The following is a 24,300-nucleotide window of genomic DNA, read 5'->3' as shown; positions in this document are numbered from 1 at the left end:
TGATGGGGAAGGTGGTGAAACAGCACTCTGGGAATCTTGAGCTTGACTGATCTTAAGTAACTTGGTCAGATCCATTTGCATGCTGAACACATGCATTTCTAATTACACAGTACCCTTCTTTCCATAATTTCAAGGTAAATCAGGGTTCTTTCTAGCTCTTGAATCTGCTTTTGGGATTTGGTTAATGATTCTATCAATTCTAGCAAAAAAAAATAGCAGGAGGCAAGCAGTTTTAAAGAGAAGTGAATCAATTGGCACACTACAAGCTACTCGGTGATAAAGGGTTGTCAGAGCAATGTTTTTCTCTTCCAAAGCATTGAGCTGAACAATTGCTTCTGAGCAGCGTAATGCCAAACAGAATTACACCTTCTCTCTGAGCTGGCAATATTTGGGGAGGGGATTACCTACAAGAAATCTGGTCATATTCGTTAGGTCAAGGATATGCGTACTGAATGATGAAGGATTAACTGGAACATTAGACATAACTCTGAACAGAGAGGGAATAAGGATATAGTCTATTGACTAGGAGAGGATATTTCTACATACATTTATTTCCATTTATTTATTTATTTATTTGGCATGCTGTCAGAACCAAATCAAATCCACAGCTCTAGATGCGTTTGATCACTGCAACTTCATGTACATCCAAGAGCCATAACCTGATACTGGTTAGAGAATATAGCCAAAGACATTGTCTAGGGGTTTTTGCAGATTGTCTCATACGAAAGGAAGCAGTATGGGGGCCGGGTTGCCGAGAAACTGATACCATAGAACAACAAGGCAGTCTGTACCTGATTCAGTCACCTTCCGTAAGCAGCTCAGTGCCCCATTGAGTCTGGAGCACTCCTCATCTCTGGCACCACATCTCTTCATTGTTTCTTTCACCTTTGACTCATTCATTTCTAGTAAGGCATCTAAGGTTAGCTCCTCTGGTATTCTCTGCAGAAAAACATGATGATGCATTCATTTTTTTTAATATACATATATAAATAAAACTGTCACTTGTTATTCTGATGTACTTTAAATAGTGCCACTGTCTCACTGCCTGGTCTGACTCATGATTTACTCATTTTGGTAGTGCACCTCTCTTAAGGATCACTGGGTCAGAAATGACCGTGCGGCAGATCTCAGCAGTGCTCAAGAGCTGCTCTCTCTCCTCCCTACATCATGAGAGACCAGGTGTATGCCTGAGTGTGCTCTGGATCACTAGGATGTTATGGTCATTCTCTGGTATTTAAGTTAGGATTAGAGGTGATTGAAATATTTTTCTCCCCTTGTGGAAAGTTTTCACTCAGTGTTTTTGAAAAGCTACTAATGAAAGCTTAACTTTTTCATTAAAAATAGCAGTCAGAAACAAAACAGGCCTAAAAGCTGAAAAAATGTCAGATAAAGATGTTTGGCTTTTCAGTAGGGAAGTGAAAAGTAAAAAACAGTGAGGAAAATTACTTCTTTTGTTAAACAAAAAGAAATGTTTTGACAAAGAGATAGCAACCTCCTCCTCAAGCAATTTTTCTTTCATTGGAGAACTAGCCTTACCCATATCTTGCTTGGAAAGATATTTGTGCAGAACTTCTTGTACATCTTAATGCACCAAAGCCCCCAAAAGTGATAAGGTTTAGATCAGGCAGACACAAAAGATACAAGAGACTGGAAAGCATGAAATGATCTGGTATTTCCTGACACAGAATTGAGCTGTGTCGCCTCTCTCCTCCCCTAGTCAAATGTTTCCAGTGTAAGTCTGCAGCAATTGTGGTTAATAAACAAAACCAGGATATTTAGCCCAGATACCCAGGAATTTCCCTGAAAGTTTTGCCTAAACAAACCTCACTGCTGCCTACTCTCACAATGAGATCACAAATTTCACAATATTTGGCCTCTTTCCTAAAGTTTCAACTCCTGGAATCAAGCTATATAAAAGGGTTTCAACTTTTATTTGAAAGGGAAACTCAAAAGTGTGTCTCACTGTTTGGAGAAACAAAAAGCTTGAAATCCTCTAGATTCTTAAACCCTGCTTCCGACTATAAATCAAATTTGAATTTGTTGAATGTCCTTTAACAATCGCATCTTTCTTAATCCAGACTCATGCCTTTGAGATCTGATGCATGACTTTTGATTTTAACTGTGACAGGGCTAGAAACAGCCTCAACCTATGGAGTTTTGTAGGTGGTAACACAAAGAATAATCACATAGTTTCCATTTTTAGTAACTGTTGCATGGAGCAAAGAAAAAGAATAAATTAAGAAAGGGTAGAAGTCTAAGAAATGCATCCTGCATCTGCTGTCACATGCCCTGAACTGGATGAAACACAAAACACAGCTGACTCAAGGAGAGGCCAAGAATTTAAATGAGCAGTAAGCACAAAGCAGGTCCATAGTAGAGCCAGAGTTCAATGAAGTTTGGGTAAATTTTCTTGTTCTTCTATAATTAATATTGGCAGAATAACAAAAGCACAGATATCCCAGCTGACGATGGGTATTATTATTCATTTTTCTGCACAGCTGCACCACCAAGATGCAGGAGTAAGACTGCCCCCAAAAGCTTGCTCCTATATGACTTCCACTTGGATAAAATGCAGGAGGCACAAAGAGTCCAATGAAAACACAGTGCAAACTCTGCCCTCCTGGAATTTCTAAACTGATATTACACTCCAAAGGACAAAAAACCCCAGGGGTTCAGATCATCTGAGCTGAAACTGGAATGAGTTTCCACAACTCAAATATTCCAGCATGAAGCCAGTACAGGTTTGCTCACACACAGCCCCAGCCAAACTGGGCTGATAACAACAGAATTAAACCAAGTCTTTATTATAGTTAGTTATTTCCCCAGCACCCCCTGAATTCCTCTCCCCGGCACGCAGACGGGCAGTTCACAGAAGCATCTTTGTTCAGCAGTATCACAAGGGCAGCTCTGCGATGCAGGATATCAGCCTCGCAGCAACACCAGCAGCTCTAAAAGGGACAGTGACTGGGGGCAAACATGCAATGAGTTTTAGCACAATTTGGAAGAAAGTTTTCTGCACCACCAGCCCTGTGCTCTGCAGCGGGGAAGCTAATGTTTCCCTATTAAGCATAAGGGAAAGCCAACATCTCTTAGAAAAACATTTATCCCATTTCATGCTTTTACACGGTCTTAGAGTAAGCTGGATTACAGCGATGTCATTCTTGAATTATCTTGAAACATTTCCTCACCCCCACCACTCCCCACTATGAAAACAGCCCAGATTACATAGCCACTGTTTTAAGCAGCAGCGTCATTCCAGATCCCAGTGTAAGCTACCAACCAAGTCACGTTACCCAGTATCACCTCACTTCCCTATCCTTCCCATGACACAAATGTGACCAGTAACTTATTAGAGCTATTTGTAAGTCAATCAGAAAAGTGGAAGAGACTAAGATTTCCTTGGGAACGCAAGCTTTTCCACCACAGCCAGCTCCATAGCCCAGACTTTAAATGGCCAGCGCAAGCACCTGAAATGCAGGGCCAGCAGGGATGGGACAGGTCACAGCACCGTTGGGGATCTGGTGTCTCCAGTGCCTGCTCTGTGGCAGGATCCAGAGTGGACAAGCACCACTGATCTGCAGTGTTAATACTCAGGGTAGTGACTGGCACAGCAGGGTATCAAGGCTGGGCAGCAAACAACATCTGGGCTGGCAGATATGCTAGTGAGCTACAATGCTTCATAAAAGTAAGCGTGGCATCAGGTACTGAAAAAGGTTCTCCCTGCCCAGTTTAGGGATCACAGGAAAGTCAGTAAAGCAAATCCCAATAAAATAATTTTTAAAAACCCCAAAAACAACAGAGGGTAGAAAAAAAAGGAGGAAATCAGTCTGGTCTGCAAGCCTGTGTCCGCTCAAGTAGCCAGGATGCAATCAGGTTCTCTTCTGTCGTTCTTTCACAAGGAGGGTGAAGTACAGCAGTTACCTAGGGCAGATGCCACCGTACCTTTGACAAGAGCCTTGTACCTGTAGTTAGTCCTCAGTGGAGTAAGAAATGGGCTATTAGGCCTTTGGACTGAAAAAACTAAGTATATACACTGAGTGTGTGCTTCAATTTGCAGCAGTAAGGCAGAATTGACTATTTTAACTTACCCCAAATTAGCTCTTCTAGTTGTGCTAGTATAGACAAGGCTTAACTGGGGAATTCCCATTTCCAACGTAAGAGGTATGTGGAATGGCATCCGGGCTCAGCTCCTGAGCGTAACAGCACACACACTCACTGCTCCCAAGGCACAACTCACAAGCACAAAATTGTTGAGCTCACAACAGGTACTGATGCCTGAGGATGGCAGGGATGGGGTGTTGCAATATTCACAGAGTGGGCCTGGGTCCTGCACAGTGGTGTTCAGAGCCTCACAAGTCCTTCTCTCATTCCCAGAGGGGAGCATAACCCAATGCTTACTGGCAGAGAGAACTTAGCTGTAACATCTTTGTCCCATGGCAGCTTGATAGTTAAGCTCCAGGATTGCCTGTTCTTGCAAGTCTGATGGTGTTTAGTGCTTTTCTTTCTTAAAGATCAAACCCCTGCAACCAGGAATCCCCAGCCTTTACTTAATTTTTAAGCCTTCCTGGTTGCAGAGAAAAACCTTGAAAACAATTTTTTTTAAATTACAAAGCATTCTAAACTATTGAGCTTTTTAGAAGTGTTAGGGCATTTTTTCCTTTGTCTCATTCATTTGCAGGACACAATCACTATGGAGGGCTTGATCACCCCTAAGCTGACTGGTTTCACTTCCTTTAAGCAGGTCTGTGCTCTACCACTCAATGTGTGGCCTGCCATGAAAAGCTATAATGGTTCACATGAGGCACTACTGAGCAGCAAAGGGCAGCCCCAGCTCTTCACTGCGAACTTTGCTTCTGCATCCCTAGCACAATCTCACACAGACACGCATCCTGACAAAGGCTCCAGCCTGCTGCTAGCTTGCTCCCTTCCTGGGCCTGCACGTAAAGTCCAGTCTACTCTTTTGCTCAATAGTTTAATTTTAGAAAGACAGAATAGCAAGTTGTAGGAAAGTATAAGTACAGAAAAGGAGATTATATTTAAACAATCCCAATGACCTTGAGCTGGGAGAGCTCAGACTTTCTGAACCTGCTGCCAGCCCCCATGACACGCGACAAAAGAAATAAGCCTTAAAAGGGGGGGAGGGAGGGGAAGTAAGAGGCTTTCTTTAAACAGCCACTCCTGTGCTGCACATATGTGGTGGCTTAATATAAAACTGGTCAACCTGATCCCTATAAGATTGGCCTGATATGATTTAGCTCTGTGTTAGCCCCCCAGCCAATGTGATAATGATGAGGGTCACTAGTTCAAGATGGCTCTTAAAACATGTTCAGTTGCTGCTGATGCTCTGACTCAGCTGTTGAGTTAGGGGGAAGAATGTCCCCTGTGAAGCACCCTGACAGTGTCCATCTCAGAGGAGCATGCGGTGGACTCCAACCCCCTCAGTGCAAGTGCAATTCTGGGCCCTTGCAAAGGGGTTACTCCCAATCTTCAGCACTGAATGTGAGAAATGTGGGTTCAACAGACCTCTCTTTATCTGTTTCTTCATGGGTGCTGTGGCTTTAAAAAAATACAGCTTTAAAAAAAAATGCAGCTTAAAGGCTTGCATTAGGGCCAAGCTAAGTACCATCTCCCTGGGCACACCTTGCCTTGACTACAGAATGACAGAGTAAGCTGCAAGATATTCAGATACTACTCTAATAATAAGGTCAGATTAAAAAAAAAAAGAAAAAAAGGCAAGCAAGCAGGGGGGGACAGAACCTGCTATCAATCTTTTAGCACCTCAAAACTGCCAGCAAAATCTAAAGCCATACTCACCACACATTGCTCAGCAGAAGTGATGCTAAAAAACTCAAACCGGGAAATCGTTCCTCTATACAACAGGTAAGAGGACTTTTCTACAAAGCCCTCCTGCTTCTCAGACATACAGACTGTGCACTTCATGGTACGCATGTTTAAAAGAGAGAAAAGTAAATCACAGTGTATCCAAGAAGCCATCCAAAGGTTAGTCTCAATTAGTCAGGGTGAAGAGTTCACAGTAGTGTAAGAAGGTCTTTAATCTTGTCTGGTGTCCAACTTAAATCCCTGAAACATGGCAAAAATGCTGGTATCTAACACAGCGGATGGGTTATTTTTGGTAAAGATTCCTCCCTGCAGATAAGCCTACGGAGCTAATGCTGCTGCTAGCACTCTGCAAAATTAGTCTGACCTGCTCCTCGACCTAGTAGACATGGCTCTTCCTATAAAGCCGGACAGTTGTCAAGGCCCCAAATGCCTCCTCTTAAATCAATACATTCCCTCACCAATCATCCTCCCGTAAAGCACCAGATGCTAGAAGAGAAAGCCCATTACATAAGGTGCTTAAATTCCCACTGATAGCTCTAAGCAAAGCATGTAAGGATGCTCTTAAGAACATCTTGTGCCTGCTAGTTGTTATTTTGCTCTGGTTTCCTGGTGTCCAGTGAAGAAGGTACTGAAAAATCGTTGTATTATTACATTTCTGGAGATTGTATGGGCATTCTGGAAAGCCTCTCACAGGAATTTCTAGCTTGCATTAAGCTGTGAGTATACACAGGCAATGGTTTCACATAACATCTCCCTCTTCACTGTTTCACCTCTCACACAACAGGTAGGGTGGAGGGGAGCTGACAGTCTCAGGGCATTCCCATTCAGTTTGCTCTTTGTGGACAGGATAGCTGCTGTCACTACTTTTCTGTGGGAAGACAGATGTAGCAGTTGCAGTGTTTCACTGCAGATCCTGAGGGGTAGCGTGAGCCTCTTGCTGACCTCAAGCCATGAACGATTCACAGCGGGACAAGGCTGCAAGGGGCACCTGGACCCCTTGGCAGGGGAAGGGAACCCTGACAGTAGTGGAGAGTATTTTCCAAGAGCTGTTTACACTGGGGAGGGGCCTTCAGCTGGACCATAGGGATGGACTTTTAGATCCAGGAAGCCTGCAGGACACAGTTAATTTGCCTACACACAATTAGCACATTCAGGGTCTCTGCTATCTGGCAGTCCAGTCAGAGCTTCTGCTGCCAGACCCATGGAAATCCCCAACAAACAACTAAAGTCCTCACAGTCTGTTCATGCAGATATGCTGATAGAAAAAGATGAGAGGATACAGCTGTGGAAACCTGATAGGCTTAGGCAGATCTGCCTCTTCTATTCCCCCAACCAAAGTAAGGATGCACACACATAAACCCCACACTCTTCCTCCAACAATCGATCAGCACGATCTGCTACAAGCTAGATCACAGTCCATGCAAGTATAACCATCTGCCATGGTCTCAAAGTATCAATCTCATAGTATCAACCCTATGGGCAGCAGGAGACTCTTAGCAGACAATTCCTACTCAAGGCATGACCCTTTCCTGTTCTGCTCCCCAGTGAGCCAAGCGCTGCCCCTGGCTTGCTCAGGAACCACTCTTGACTACTTACAAGGCAGTAGGTCTTTGGCATAAATGCTAAATGGGGAACGAGACAAGTTTCACAAGCAAACAGGACGTATTACAAAAAATACATATACATTAGGAGTCAAATACATTTCCCCAAATGGAACAGCCATAAACCAGACCCAGCCACAGCACTGTTTCACCTGCTCCCACATAGTCTCCCTAGTGGCAAAGTTCTGCTTATGTCCAGCAATCACTACGGCAGGATTTGCCCCTCCCTGTGCATGACAGTTATCTACTCTAAAAACAGCTTTCCAAACTTGATTGACTGGAACCCCTGCTACATGGTGAGCAGGGCTGGTTCAGATATGTTTCAGAAGATGATAAGGAGGTAACTATGTTCTTAAGTTACTTTTTAAGATGGTAACAAGTTGTATGTGGGAACAAATATAATAGTTACGTTTCTGGGAAGAACAACAGTAAAGGCAGAGAGCATTTTTTTCTGTGCTAAAGAAAATAAGCCAATAGAGATTTTTTTAATCTCTTTTTTGGTAGACATGCCCCAAGCCCAGAACCCAGTAAGTAGCTCTGCAAGACACTTCTTCTATCAGCCCAAGAGTGGGGACAGCGCTATGTTCACATCCTCCTTCCCTCCCACTCCCCTCTCAATTTTTGACTCCAACTCTCAAGGGGAGCAAGACAATACAGATCAGTATATTTTTCTAGGTCCATTTTCAGAGCAACTTTTACCCACTGGAGACTACTACATAGCTTAAATGTATCTTCTGTCTGTATGGTTCCTTGTACTGTCTTTTGTAGTGTTCTCAGTTGTATCTCTTTTCCCAGTTTCCATCCACCATATTTAACCATTTACGCACCATTTTTGGTATTTAACTACACGTACACAGTGCTAATCAATCTCTGGGAGTCCTAGCCAAAAACAAGGATTCCAGCATTTCCTAGAAAAATACTTTGAAAGAAAGTTACAGAGCAATATTAACCCAGCCCCAGAGCAGAACCTGCTCCACACTAGCCACCATCTTCTATGATAAAAATCTGTCTGGCAACTGATTAGAGGAACAACAACAAAGAAACAGAAATAGCACAAGTTGGGGTGGGTGTTCAAAGTTTCCTCACCCCTCAGAATTGTGTATTCAGAGAGCAAACATGATCACAAACTCGAAGCTTGTATTCACCACCTACCTCCAAGTCTGCTAGGTCCGCACACAACAGCCCTTTCACTCTACGCAGCATGACCGGCTGACTGTTATCCATGTTCACAGGAGTTTTAGCTGTTGCCCAATGCCATAAACAGTGCATTGTTATTACTATAATCTCTTCCAGAACTAAAAGATTTTACGAGCAGTCATTATTCTTGTTTTAAATATAGGTTTTCAAAGAAAGAAAGGAGCCCAACAACAAGACAGCAATTATAACAGCAAGAGCTTTCAAGCTTCACAATGTCTAGAGCAAGTCACTGAGCAAAAATAGTCTTTACTCTGGACTAGAGGAGTCAGCAGATATTCTAAATTAGAGCTGGTGCTCTATTTATGACAGGAGAGCCTGGGAGCTTCTGTGCTTCCCTGCATGGCAGCTTTATTTGGGAGAGGACTGGGAGGGGGGAGATAGGGGAGGGGAAGAGAGAGAGAGAAAAAGAGCATTGTTTTTCTAACCACTGAGCTAAAAAACTGCTTGCAATGAGGCTGTTTTTCAAAGGTGTTATGTCACAGATTAGCACAATCTTGAAATACTCCCTCCAGCAACACTAGAAATGCAAAGGGAATCAGAACCATTTAAAAAAGCAAAAAAACATGAACTCAGGCCTTTCTCCTAATTTGTCCCTGACAAGCAGTGGGCCACAGGAGAGCCCTCCACCTGCACGCACCTCCTACATTGTACCTGCTGTTTCTATTTAGATCTCAAAGGTGGCCAGGGAACGGCTCTGTTGCAGCTATTCTCCCAGACTCTACAGGTACTTGGCAACTTCTCCAACTAGTTTCAGAGCCTAAGAGGGCTATGTGCCTAACATGAATACACTATTACAACATTTGTGGGGTTTTGGTTCTCTCTGTAGCACTTTTTGGAAGCATTAAGAAGGAAACCCAGTATGACTATTTCAGTTTTACAGTGAGCTAACAGTATCTTAGAGATGGGAAGTAATTCCCCAGTGTATCTTGTACACCAGCCACAGAACCAGGTATGGGACTCGAGTGTTCCCATTTTCATTGTCTGACCTACGCAGCCTTGTCTTTAAAGGCTCCCTAACCACCTCTCTCCCCAGTCATGTCACAGGCAGTGTGCATAAAAGCTAAGCGAAAACATTATATATTTCTTAATAACTAACCTATTAAAACTCCGTCTGTCAGTGATTTCCATTTTGAAAGCATTCAGCTGAAATGCAGTTCACATGCTGTATGAAATCTAAGCAACAGCAGGAATGATCCCATGATACCTGTAACATTTCTGAAAGACAACTCATCACAAACGTCTCCCCTGCACTGTCTGCTGATGTCCATGCCACAAACACCAACAGTGGCTGCACTGCTATTTTCTAAGCAGTGAAATAACAGGACCAAAAAAAAAAAATCACTGCAAGAACAAAGCAATTAGTTTATTAGCCCAGCTATTTCCATTTCCCCCAGATTACAGCCTGTTCCAGCATGCCTACTCAAAAATAATTTTAATGACCCAATGGATGTTGCATTTCTCCTGTCCAGCTAATATAAATGCTACAGAAGCTGTCTGCAGCTGCATTAAATGGATGCAGAACTTTTAAAAAATAACCATACATTTGGAATCACAGAGGAATTTAAATGCTTTGTACACCTCATATTTCTGTCCCAGAGAACAGAAGAAACATAGTTTATTACACTGGTCATTGCTTGGGAGGGGGTAGCAAGCGAGCACGAATAAAAATAATAAACAGCTGGAAAATGTTCTCTTCCTGTCGTAAACAGAAACCAAATTTATTCACCCTTTTTAGTGACCACATATATGGAAGGGCAGAGTCAACCCTGTTTGCTCCCTTAATTAGCAGGCTGTGGCAGATTTGAACTGTCCACCTCCTGCCCCCCTTCCTCCACCCCTTTTCTTCACCTCTTCCCTTCCCCCAGTTCTGCAGGCATCACAAAGGATTCAAAAAAGAGCTACAAAGACATTCTTTTAGGCTCAGGCAATTCCAGTAACCTTAGAAACCAACAATAGTTGGGAGCCTGGCAGTTTGGCCACAGCAACAGGCTGCTTTTCTGTTCTCTCATTGTCACTGCTGCACCTTTAGCTGTGCTACCCAAAACCTTTCTGGGGTGGAAGGCAATATCCAGCACCACATTCAAAATAAATAGTAGTAAATAAAAGGAACAACTCGGTCCTGAACTCATCCTATATCACCAGAGTCTGCTTAGTTACATCAGGACCAAGCTGGAATAACTTCCATGAAAATTTGCTGAATTTTTCACTCAGGCAGATTCCTGCTGAAGTCAAAGAAAATTTTTGCTTGTGTAAGGATCAAAGGAAACTGAATGAGAACACTGTGATCTGGCCTGCAGAGCCAAAAATGGGAAAAAGAATAGAAAAGGCCTTTTCTGCTTTGTTTAGCCATCAGTGGACTGAGCTCTACTTATATTGCCATTAACGTTACACTGAACTGAAGTGTCCCCAGTACAGAACAGCATGGGGAAGCCATGCACAGTCCAGACCCAAGGGAATAATCCGATGTCAGTGCCCTGCAGTCCTGGAGTTCCCACAATGCGGCTGGGATTTCAGGCTCCTCTCCCCCCCCCCGCAAAAAGTGTCAGAGACAGGAGCTGGGGGCTTTGGCTTATCTGGCCATTTCTGATTCCAGCAGAAGTGTCAGATTATTCTGTGCAGTAAAGAGGCTTCCAGTGATTTGCATGTTAAGAATTAAACTGTAAAGATCAGAAGGAGCCATGGTCTGTGAGCATGAACAGCTGATGCCGGCCACCACAAAGACCACCACAGGAGAGTTATTCATTCCATTCTTTTACACTGATGCAATGCTCTTTGGTATCAGTTTGAACCAGAGACTTTACTCATGGTGGGGGGGGGTGTGTATATAAAATGAAAAAACCTTTCTTGTTTCTGAGCAAAGACTCCCACCCAGTCAAAATCCAGATCAAAATCCCCTTGCCCATTACTGGTTTGCAGTTCTCTTGATTTTGTAGTCTGAGTGCTGTGTGAGGCTATACAGTTTCAAAACCATCAGTCTGGGACAAACTTGTAAACTCTGACCTCTTTTGCTGGTCTAAATTTAGAGAGGGACAGTGCTATTGGCTATTTTTGGATCTTTACTGATTTATAATTGTGGCATGTACGCTTTTAGAAATAAATAGGCTATAACAACTCAGCATTTTTGTCCACCTGTTGGATATGTCAGCGCACAAAATTGTAACTCTTGGTCCTTTTTTGGCTAGTACTGGACACAGAATATAGTATGGTACAGTACTATTATCTAAAAGGTAGTAAGTGATTAAGTTATGGTGTCATTCTCAGGCCTAGCAGGCAGAAGGAAAGGAGGTCCTGGTAATGCAGGACCTTTGTCTCATACTGAGCAACAGGTGTGAGGTGTTGCTTCAAACACTATTATGAGAAGGTCCCTACTAACTCTGGGAGGAAGACAAAGTGAAGGGAGTGTTTCAGCACTCCCGCTGGGTGATCACTGCTTCTGGGAGAGAGGAAGCATGCTTTCCACCAGAGGTCCCTCTGTGTACCCACACACTCCCACCTTGCCAGAAAGTAAGTTCAGGAAACTAACTTAAACCCAGCAGGCAGCTGGGAATGTCTTGAAAAGGCGGGAAGGTTCTGTGCTGAGGGTTGTCTTCCCCTTACCTGTACAACTTCTTTCCTCACATTGACAATGTCTAACCAGTCATTGAATCTTGGGTAGCTGTTGAGCTCTGCTGTCCTGTCATTCAGGGGCACACTCAGCTTACACTGCCGTTGTCTGTGGATGTAGTCAATCAGTTTCACCTGTTGGGATCCAGAAAGTAAACAGTTAAGTTCCTTGGGATATGTTGTCATCTCCCTGGGCAATGTTTGTACAGTACCTAGTCAAAGGGGATGCTGGTTTGTGAGTGGGGCTCTTTCAGGATATAAAAATGACACACTCTTACAAGCACTCAGGGAAATTCATACAGGGAAGCATTTCCCTCACACCGAGCATCTTTACTCTTCAACATTTCAGCAGAAGACAGGACCTTGCAGGGCCCATCCATGCAGGGCTCTTCTCTAAACCCATATCAACAAAAGTTCTGTGCAGAGGCTGGGTGTCGTGCCAAAATACAAAAGGGCGTCCAAACCATTTGAAACAATTAATTACATTCAGTTTAAAGGCACTGCACATGTACATACAACCTCATTCTGGATGCTGTAGGTATTGCCAGTCTAACCTGCAGGACTACGTGCCCATTCATCCATTGGTCCTGTATGTTTGTTATGTTCTCTTACAGCTGGCTTTCATTTGGGCTGGAAGATCAGTGAGGCAGGAATAGCCAGAGTACCCAAAGACTCTGAGGCCCATTATCTGATGGGCATTTCTATCACAAAATCAACATTAAAAACAATGATCTTAAAAGAACAAAAATTCAGGCAGCTGGACTAGATGATCATCGTACATCTTCTATTCTAAAGCTTTATCCCAAAGCTTTTATCACCTGACCATCTCATGCCAAATGCACTACACAGGAACCGTCACTTTAGGCACAGAAAAATAAAATGACAAGAAGGAATATTATTTGTGCCTTATGTTTGCTTATCAAAAAGAAAATATTCTCAAAAGATTTCTCACTATGTCACACATTCCCGTGGGGCAGACTTGAGCTTCAAAACCTTCCTAACAAAACAATGCCTCAAAGCAAGTTAGTTGATCCGTGATTTATAAACCAAAACATGTTCGTAGTTAACAAATTTTAGCATTTGCGACAAGATCAGACTACAAATGTAAAGGAAAAAACAAACGTGGATTCTTTTGACCACTGTTGTATCTCTCCTCTTAAGTTTCTGCTCAAAATATTTTTGGTCTATGTATCTGAATGATGCTATACATGACTTGTATGCACAATCTGTGTTATACATGGGAAAAAGAATTAGATCATCTCCTCCTTCCCCAGATAAAGGATATGTCAGATATTATAGGGAAAAATAGATAATGTATTTGATCTCAACTGAATGACCACCATAGGGAGCATAATGCTTTTGGCCTGCTTATCAGTTTGCGAAAGCTACTACTTCATAGTAACTGTCCTAGAACAAATGCAAATTCTTCCTTGGCAGTATATGGGAATCGCTGGTTTTGTTGAAGGAGGGAAATTCTTTCTCCTTCTCATCTTGTTTACTGTGACCCAGTCCTGCAAACGTATAAACATGAGGTTGATCCGTGTGCTCTTACACACAACCCTGTTAAATTAGCAAGGCTCTGCAGGGGATAACAACAGAACATGCATAATAACAGAAACACAGTTAACCATAAACTAGCACTGAGCAGGAGGACCTGTACTTGCACAGGGGAACTACATGCTGCTATGTTATTACACTGCTAACGCTATTCTTTAAAAAATGGCTGATGAGACCATGTTTCTAGCTATGGCCACAATTTCTTGGGACTCAAGCCATTGTGGGCCTCAGTTTTTGCATATGGCCAAAGACTGGTAGTCAAGAGTAGGAAAAGCCCTGAAGGCCATCCTTGGCATGACAACAGATTGCAGCAACATTTGACTGAAGTGACCCCACCTCCATGTTGGAGTCCAGCACATCCAGCTGACTGTTTGGGGCTGTAACTTCAAAACTAAGCTATTTCCATGTGAATAGAAGCAGCATATAGATCACTTGCACTGTAGCTGCAGCTGAAGCCAGTGGAAGCCAAGCGGCAGCAGCAGCCCCCAACCAAAACACTACACTGGATGTTCCTTGGAGGTTGGCTGCATTCTAGCAGCAGAACCACTAGTTCTGTGTAACAAAGTAGGCCAGCAGCTTTGATAAGGCATTTCTAGCTTGTGCTTTCCTGTAAAGTTAGCTGAGGGCTTTGTTTTATGAGCAATTTTGACTCCTCACAACTATCAGGTATAACAAGTTTGTCTCTGCCCACTCACTTCTGAATTCAGACAGCAGTGCCACGAAGTTTGAGATTTATCAAAAAGCGGGTTAATACAAAAGTCATTCAAACTCTTCATGCAATGAATACAGAAATGCAAAGCAGCGCCACTCTTAGGAGAGGCAGTTGTGCAATAGAAGGACTGCCATGGTCTGGAAGACTCAGCCATCCCTTTGCATTTACAGTCTGACCACCCAGCTGAAACCAGAGGAACCTTTTAACCGTAACTTCCTAACATGGCTTTGGAGCATAAGACCTGAAAGAAATTACCTTGGAAATCCCACTCAATCGTTCTCAGTCTCAGTACCTCTTTTTATAAAAAGGGGGTGATAGTACTTCCTTTTTTCCACCCTTTGTCTGCTTTCTCTAGTCAGACCCCACGCTGCAGAGCAGAGCAGGACAGGCCCCTGCAGGCAGCCGCAGTTCTGCCGAAGCCAGCTGGGCTCCGAAGGGGCTGGTGATGGGCTCAGCAGAGGCCTGGGCACCACTGACAGCCACGTGCCTGTGCCTGCGCTCTGTGCCAATGAGACACAAGTCAGCTCACTCCCTCAGCATAGTGCCATATGCTGGTGTGACTATGTGACTTTTAAACACTGCTGCAGCTTGTTCTGCCGGTGCTCGTACTCTTAAACTTGCTGTCAGCTGTACTCTCCTACACAGTTGCACCTTCAGTTGTACACACCCCTAAATTAAGATGTCTCTGGAGTACGCGTGCTCTGTTCCTTCAGAGTTAACGCAGTGCAGGCAAGGGGCACATATGATGTCATTGGCTGGCTTAGTCATGACCTTCTGCTTTCTCACTGTCATACGTATTTTCCCATAACAGCCTATCCAGCAAGCTCTCCCGTTCATAGTCAGGTCAGAAATGAGCTTGGAGATGCTGTTCCAAGTATTTTCCTGCTAAGTGCTTGGTTTAAATTTTTTCTGCTTCTCATTGTGTTTTTTCCCCACCTCATGGCTTGGCCAGCTGGCCCACATTAGATGCAGTGTGACTCTGCAGATCTACCTAGCCATTGCAAGTGAGTCTGTGCACAGCTACGGGGTAACTCCCATATTAAGGGGATGAGCTGGAAATACTGTCTCCTACAGTTAAAGCAATTGCTCCACAGTTTAAATTGAATGCTATCATGGATCTCGACTGTGACTTTTGCCTATCTGTCCTAAAACTCCTTTTTTAACAGAAAAGACCTACATTCTCATCATTAGGGTTTCATTCCACTCAAGATACTTGGTTCTGTTCGTATTGCCTCCAAATGTATCACGTTTGCATCCTGACTTTTTCCCTCAAAAGACATAAGGGAGGAAGAGATTAGAATGGGAAAGAGGGACTTTGCTGCAGGTAAAGACAGGAACAGGATAGTCAAAGCCCTGACAGGATAAGGGGGAGCACATTTGCCTTACTTCTCAAAGAAGAGGGGATCTTGGCAACACACAGGCTAGAACTGAGGTTAACCAAGAACACAAATTGGGAATGGAGGCAATAGGAGCAATGAAGAACTGGTATGAATAGAGGGGGAAGGTCCCCTCATAAGAGGCAGAAAGAAGAGGTTGCAGGAAGTTTGAGGACTACTCAATAGCCCCCAATATGCCAGAAGTCAGCCTACATAAATGAAAAACAGCTTCCCAGCTGTGCAATAGATCTGTCATGGAAAGGAGAAGGAAGACAGAAATCACCCAAGCCTTCTCTTTTTCTGGAGGCCATTCCAAGCAAGGTTCAATGACGATATGCACTTTGATTTACAAACTGCAACCACAAAATCCAGCCAAAGGCAAACAAGTCAACTGCGCATTTGTAAGCCGCAGTATGTAGAATTCCCAGGGTACTGTGGTATGTTACTGCTTCTTCCCTCCGGGTGACCTCACCCCTTCCCCATTCCTGGGCATACCTCAAGGTTGCTGAGCACCTAGGGAAAGAAGCAAGATTGCACAGTGATTTTGAAACTGGTACAGCCAGCCGTGACAGGCCTATGTATAAAAGTAGCAGCTCAGCTCCTCAGTCTGATTGTAATCTGTTATTTTACTGTAGGACCTCCCATCAGGCAAGATTTATTTTCCTGGAAGAAGGATGAGATATCAGCACACTCTCTAAAGCTAGAGCTTCACGCTTAGTTATATGTAACACTAATTATATGCAAATACCTTAAAAGTAGCACATGACCCAGTATAAAGTGGGGAACTGCAAGCACTGACAGTGGCAAGAAAATGCTGCTTTGAGGAAGGATATTCTTGAGGTACAATCACTATTCTTCCATTCCCCACAGAAGTTCTCCTCACCAATTTCAGTGTAACACCACAAGCATCACATTTAATGAGTGAGAGAACGGACCTTGGCTCAAGGGAGCTGGACTCCACTCCTAGCTCTGCCACTGACCTGCTGTCTGACAGTGAGCAAATTAAATAATCTGTCTCCTCTTTCATCCTGCATGTGGCTCTGCCTGCTTGTACTGCATAAACTCCTTGGAGCAGGCACTGTCTTCAACTATTTTTTGTACTGCTGAAAAAAATATGGATTTTTCACTTGACAAGTCTCATCTATAGCATAAACTCCTAAAAGGATACTGCTGGAAGGTACTCTATGCAGCACACATTTCAATGTCAAACTTTTTCTTCATTGGAATATAACAAAAATATAATTCTCAAAAATGGAAAAACAGTCTGACAGCACAGATCTGAGTATCTTAGATGGCCAAGTCTAGTTTTCCCATGATAACTCCTTCGCCTTTACTCTTCAAGTCCAAATTTGTTTTCTCCTAGTCCTATAAATAGTATATTTGCATTCTCTTCCCACCCTACATGCACTATGCTTCTCCCCCAGGATGAATTTCATTTTGTTATTTCCTGTGCAGACTTTTAACTAAACTACATGGTTTGGCTTTAATAGCTGAGCTGTTGCAAAACCCTTTTCTGAGAATATAATAAAACTTCTGGGTTCAGTGACGCACATAAAAACCCACAAACAACATGCAGGTCTCCAACCACAAACTAGACAGAAAGATAAAGCCAATAGTAAGCTATTCACCGCCTGCTTGCCAAACGGCACATCCCACTCATCACAAATGGCAAACCCCACAACAGAAGCAGCGATACTCCAACTGCCTTAAACCCACAGAGATGGGAAAGAACAAGAACAGAGACAGGATATGGAGCAGCTGGAGTAAATCGCTGTTTACAGGGTGTGCTCCAGTAGAGCCCTCCTTCTCTCTGTCTGGTGTAGCTGATGGCCAGGACACCCAGTTCTCATTTGCTCCAAGAGCTGCACATGCTGCAAGGTATGCTCCTGGATGCACATTTATCTCCTCCTTACAGCTCTTTTAAAATTAATATCCCTTTACAGCATATGTGAGAATCAGGCCCAAGATGTTTAGGAAAAAACTGCCAAGCTTGTTCTTTTTTATTTATTTATACAAAATAAACAGTAGATCTTCTGAGATACAAGGTTGCCCATATCCATGACCTCAAGCCAACAGTTGGGAGTTTAAATGATGATGAACAACAACCAAACACCCACAAGTTTTTCAGTTGCACTTCTGCAGACATGGCACAAGAAAGCAATGGCATCTGTAAAACTAGTTCACTGACATAAGGGTGCAAAATTCAGGAGTCCTTGGCAAGCAAGGAGATATTGCAAGGATGAGTTGGAAGAATTCAGTATTCAAACTGCAGCCCAAATATTTCTGACCTCTGGTTAATTGATCAGAAATCACATTCTAACTTAATTTGTCAGAGAATGTTAATAGTTATGGTCCCTAACAAGAGAAATTAAGTTCCATGCATTTGGGGGTCAACCATCTCTCAGTTTCTTGTCAATTACATTTTATTCATGTTTAGAGAAATGGCATCTTATTCCAGAAGTCATTAAAAGGCAAGCACATTAAACGTATTGCAGCTTTTGCGCTTGGCCAAAAACTAATCAGTTTTAATTCAGTGCAATTGATCCAAATAAACAGGGAGAAAGGAGCAGAGGATAGAAGAGTTTGCATTTTTCTGAAATCTTCCCTAGCTTATTCTCATGCTTTTAATCCATCTATCTTGAAATACCCTATAAATGCAGCAAGGATAGTTATTTTCAATTCACAAAAAAAGGGAAACTGAGGCACAGGATGGAATTTATACATTAAACAAGTTAGGGACAGCCAGAGGGACTCTGCTATACCGAAGTGCCAGCCAAGATTTCTTCAGAGTATCAACAGTTTGAGACCAAGCTTGATTCAGTCATACATTTCACAACTAAATGCCATGTTTTCACACTTTCACAAAACTTACAATGTTCTGCTCACTGATGCCTACAACTTTTCTTGATGACTTGAAACATATGCAATGTTTAGAAGAGGGGTTTTTGCAATACCCAAACCAAACAATTTTCATTATTTAACCAACAAATCGAGCACATGTTCAAAAGCAGACCATATTTCTCCCGTCCCAGGAGCTGAAATCTCATGGAGTCTGGCAGCACTTGAAAAGACGATAAATATGAGCTTACACCAATACCTCCAAGCCTACCACCACTTACTGCCTTGCAATTTAACAAGCTGGTGGCTGAAGTTTTCAAAGGATCAGATCAATGTATGACCCAGCTCTTACATGTGGCTAAGAGAAATGCTAATAATCTATCTTCCTTCAGACAGGAATTAATCAGGAAGGAACTCCTCTATTAACCTCCTGCCAAGAACAGGACCCAGAGGGCAAGGGTGCGCTCTCTGAAGCATCAGACAATAGCTACTGCTGTAGCAGGACACTGCACTAGCTGGATCAGTATCTCATACACTGAGGGAGGTTCTGCATTTCTACCTCCAGAAACAGAAGACAAAACTTCTGAACTCAAGAGTTTATCTGCATGGGACACTAGGGAAAGTAAGATGAGTCATTTTAAGGCATCCAGTGAGAGTAGATTCACTTCACACCTTTAGCTGACTCTCATCTATCTCCCCCAGTGCCATTATATAGACAAACCCTACCGTCAGGCAAAAAAAATCTTGAGCAACCTGAGCACTGAAGAGAACATAAAAAGGTCAGAATCTGACTTGCCAAATTTGTCTCTGAAGTCATGCTCAGCAACCATGTGAGAAACTGATAAAGATCTCAACAACCATTTGGAGACCAGCAGCAGTGTGAGTGTACCTCAGGACACTTTTTTCAAAGTCATCTGAGTTAAAAAAGAAAAAAGGTGCAACTGAGTTGATCCATCCAAAGGAAAGAACTAGTATTTCATTTTTACAGTGCAAGCTATTCTGTATGCAAGGCTGCTTGCTTTGAGGTATGAAAGCTGAGAGCTGGGGAAGAGCCTGTGATCTGAACAAGAGCTCAGAAAGCCCCCGTGCAGATGGCCAGCACACCGAAACACCACCTTCCTGACCTCGCCGAGGCAAGGCATGCACAGCAGCTTGCTCATAAGTAGAGCCCAGCAATGAGGCTAACTGTTCAGCACTTCTGAGATATGGTTGTCATCATCCGCTCTGCCTCAGATTCCCATCTTTGAAAAGGCCATAAGTGCAGACCTTCTTCCACAGGTTTTGGAAAGATGATCACACCAGAGCTAATAAGTCACCTGGATACCACTGTAACAGGGCAGGAATACCAAATTGGTGCAAAGTAGCAAACACCAAAGTAGTAGAAGTGCTGGTTGGTTTCTCCGGTTAAGACTGAAATGCAGCAATGCTGTGTCCAGAGCAGAACCTTCCCTGGTACACAGTAATCAAGGCAATCACAGTTTGTGATCAGAGTGCTGTAGAGCCTGAACCAGAGGAGACCCAAAGAAATACACCAGGACGAAGTGCCCAACCAGAGGAGACAAGAATAAGGCTGAAGAATCATTACACAGAAATAGTGCTGATGTTTTCCTGGTCTGTCCTGCAGACTGTGCACAGAGCCAGGAGCAGATGGATGGAGGATCACAAGACAGCTTCTAGTCTCTGCTCTGCCAGGGATCTGCAGACACAGGGCAAGCCACTTCATGCATGCCTGCGAGGCCCACTGTTCACTGCCGTTCAGCCAACCATCCTGAACTGTTCTGATTCAAAGTAACGGTCTGCAGTGCCCCTCAACTAAGAACAAATCAACTGTCTTTGCAACTCCTGTACACCACACAACCCAACACTGAGCTGTTCCTTTTGTGAACTTAAGCTTTAAGCAGCTGACTCATTTGAATGCCCCCAGCTATCTGAATTGTTATCGTCATCCGATCATAGCATCACCAAGCAGCAACTGAAGTCTCAGAAATTCTCATTTCCCCTCTGTCTTCAGAGAACACAGAGCTTCTTGTGCATATAGGTATAAAGATAGATTCTAACAATGTGGACTGTTCCCTTTCCGGTATAGGGAGAACTAAACCAATGCCTGTTTTTGACTGGTTTAAAACCAAATCTGCCTGGTGAAATGGAGGGAGTGGGTCTGTACCCTTTTAACATGACATATGCTCATTTTGTAGTGAAAACTCATCCAAACCTGTTCATAGAACATTTCGTTCGACCACACAGAAAACCATCCTTCCCATCTGTGATTTTATTAGGAACACTCAGATGATGCAGGATTCAGCTGGAGAGTCTTAGAAACTCACAGACTTCAAAGCTACCTTGAATTCAGCATGGAATTCAAACAGCTCTTTTCAAGGCAAGCACAAGAGCACAGGAGCAAAATGCACAACCCAAAATAAGAAGAAAAGATGCAAAAAAAGATTCAAGAAATTATTTGTATCCTAAAAAATGAGGTCACTATTTCTCACCCACATGGCTTTGCCCTCAAAACCAACAGAACTGAATCCACTAAAGGATGATATTTTGACATTTATCTTCACCAGCCATATATGAGTAAGGCCAAGCTAGCAGATAAAACATTACAAAGAAATAACTGGTAGCAGATTAATTTGTTTATTTGAGATGGTATCCGAGAAAAGGAGCTCACATACATGTCACACACTGACTTGCAGTCTGTGAAATTCACATTCTCTTACTTGAGACCAGCTGACTCATTCAGCAAGGAAGCGTGGCAGAGTGAGCAGGACTCCTGTCCAAGATGTGAGGCCTGGCTTCTTGTTCTAGCTCTGCTAAAATGGTAGCCAGAGTACTCACTTCCTTGGGTCTGTTTCCTATCCACCTCTCCATTGACTACACAAGTGCAATCAAAGGCACCAGGTATGTAGATTACTGCTATGCTGGACCACAGGCACAGTCCCCTTTGAAAAAGACAGCTTGTAGAACAGTGTCACTGCTTTGAATGCCAAAAACAACTTACAAACATTAACATACTCACAAGACCCCATGCAGTAACACCTTATTAAAAATAAGAAAGAGGAAGAAGGATTAAAAATAATTTGCACAAAGTGAAGAGCAATTCTTAAAACAGGTCACGGAAGACCTAACTTTCAGTCCTCAGATCTAACCACTAGATCGTGGCAGCATTGACTGCGATGGAGCTTCTCAAAAGCAGAGGAAATCAGGACGAGGACATGGATGGGAACAAGCACTCTAACTGACAGCTGCACTCTGGGGGTACCACTCTGCAGGTTGCACCATGCACAGTGAGGTAGCTGTGCTAGCTCACATCAGCTGAGGTTCTATGCGTGGAGTTTCGATGCCAGCCTTACTTGCAGCAGTGTCCACACAGAAACAACTGACAGCCTGCTGCTTCTGCAAAACCTGGGTGTCTGGGCTGACTTAAGGACTTTTGGTTTTGCTTATAAAAGAAAAGGAAATAGTTTCTCAATGCATTGCTAAACAAACCCTGCAAAACAGGACCTAGCACAAGCCAGTAGAAAAATGCACAGACAAGGTATGCTCTGGGGAAAAAAAAAAAAAAGCCTTAAGAGAAATCAGTAAATAAAAGCACAGAGAGGTAGAGGGATAGGGAGAGATGGAACACCACATGGATGGATTTTCCTTTGAACCTTCAGCCATGCCTGAGGCTGACACAATAGCCACTGCCCAAACACTACAGTATGTTAGTTTTGCTTTGTCAGATGATGCAGACAGCATCATTTCTGGGTCACTTGGAGGCCACATACCACCCCTTTTCTCTCCTCTCCTTCCTTTTTCACAATCCCAGTGACTGAGAACTGTGAACACTCATCTGAGGCCTCCCCAGCTAAGAGTGGGAGTGTGAAGATGAAACTGCACAATCAAGTGGTTCCCTGTGCCTGATGACATGATTCTCTTCAAAGATTGCATCCTAGGGGGGGGTATCTGAGCCTAATGCAGCTACAGGAACAGTCCTCTGCTTAAATACCAAAGATTTCACACCCACTGAACACTAAAAATGAAAGCCCTCCCCGTTCCTATGTAACCTGAGGACATGCAACTGCAACAGAATGATTGAGAGCGCTCTGCAAGACTAAGAATTGTACTTACCATTTGCTGAGCACAACTCTGCTGCTGCCACATCAGATCTGCAGCTCAACCTCCTCTCAGCTCAGACTTCTCTCCAGCACCCATCTAGCTGCTTTAGCTCAACCATGCTTCATTAGGCTTAACTGTATTTCCATATGGAACACAGGAAGACTAATACTTCCTCTTGCACAAAGCATATACTGAAGGGTATCATTACTCCAAACTGGCCTACAGACCTGTTAAGGTTTCCTATCCGCTCATGAAATTAGTGCATGTGCCATTTAACAGGCTTATGGATTTACCCTGCTATGAAGAATACTTCTGTCCAAGCACAGCACACCTCCTGTTCTCACTCATTTGATTCCTTCCACAGGGTCCCCAGATCCTCTATCTGTTCACATGCAGCCAAATCTCAAACAGCTCAAACAGAGTGATCATCCGGAAGAGTATCACCATCAGTCCAGAACCTGATCCTCAACAGCTAAGGCTTCACAAAGCCTAGTTCAATAGTCTTGACCCTGAACCAAGGTCTTCAACAATAAGTTAACAAGCATCTGTCAGAAATGGACCAGGCAGAGCTACTCATGCCTTTGGCAAGACAGCAAAAAGGATCTCCCGAGATCTGTTCCAGGGATTCTACATTGGCCGAGACACTGACCTGCACTGTAACAGCACTGAAAGAAATCTGGAGAGCCTCAAGAAATCAAAGACTTCCATCTCCCTGCCCCAAGCAAAGATCAGCCCTGAATAAATCTTTCTTGACAGTTGGGGAAACCTAGGCTCAGATTCCTCTCCTTCCTATTTCTTGCACACTCCTAAGCAAACCACTGCAAGCCAGATCCTGTGCAGACTTCAATAGTGAGTTAGGAGCTTACATACTTTGATGGTTCTGCATCTTATAGCCTTCAAGGCTCAGTTCCTGGTCTGTTAGAGCGTACACAGTGCTACCCTACTTCACAGAGATGGGGAAGAGGGAGGAGTTTGTTAGGTGCTCAGACCCTAATACAACACAGGCTTCTCAAAGTATTGCAGGTAAACAATTACTTGCCCAACTTATCTGCTGTAGCCCATAGTTACACAGAGATGAATGTAGCCTGAAGATAACACCAATACTACACTTCTCCCTATAACTAGAATTGTTCAGTGTCTTGGCAAATCAATTGTCTCTCTCCTCCCATAAAGAAAACAACTACCCCGCATCCCCTGCTGGTTTTACAATGACTGCAGCCAGAAAGCAGCAAGTGACAGAAAGACTACAAAAGGTTCATAATCTGGAGAGGAAACACCAGGCCATGTTTTGGGGATAGAGGTTGTGTTACAACTCATGGATCTCTATCTAAAATTCAAAACTGTAAGTGCCTTTACAGATAATATCCTCTTCATTTTTATGATTGCACTAACCATTCTCACACATCTGTAAAAGAACTCTCAAGTATATTTGATTGTATGCTGGGGGAGGTGGGAATAAAGAAACCAACAGCGTGTG

The 24,300-nt window shown here is 43.3% G+C and overlaps 1 protein-coding gene across 6 annotated transcripts in view; it reads right to left on the bottom strand.

Moving 5' to 3' along the window:
- KSR1 (kinase suppressor of ras 1) overlaps nucleotides 1–24,300 on the bottom strand; it is a 76,298-nt gene that overhangs the window by 25,353 nt on the left and 26,645 nt on the right. For 5 of the 6 annotated variants that reach the window (XM_030028184.2, XM_030028189.2, XM_030028188.2 and 2 more), the window contains exons 2-3: nucleotides 12,237–12,377; nucleotides 792–939 (exon numbers count right to left, since the gene is read on the bottom strand). In XM_030028184.2, the coding sequence (XP_029884044.1) occupies nucleotides 792–939; nucleotides 12,237–12,377 (289 nt within the window). Of the gene's footprint in view, nucleotides 1–791; nucleotides 940–8,594; nucleotides 8,959–12,236; nucleotides 12,378–24,300 lie in introns of those variants that run through there. The other variant, XM_030028190.2, reaches the window with a different exon arrangement.

This window comes from Aquila chrysaetos, chromosome 10, assembly GCF_900496995.4.
Source record: "Aquila chrysaetos chrysaetos chromosome 10, bAquChr1.4, whole genome shotgun sequence".
Lineage (NCBI taxonomy): Eukaryota > Metazoa > Chordata > Aves > Accipitriformes > Accipitridae > Aquila > Aquila chrysaetos.
This window is presented reverse-complemented; position numbering and strand designations above follow the sequence as displayed.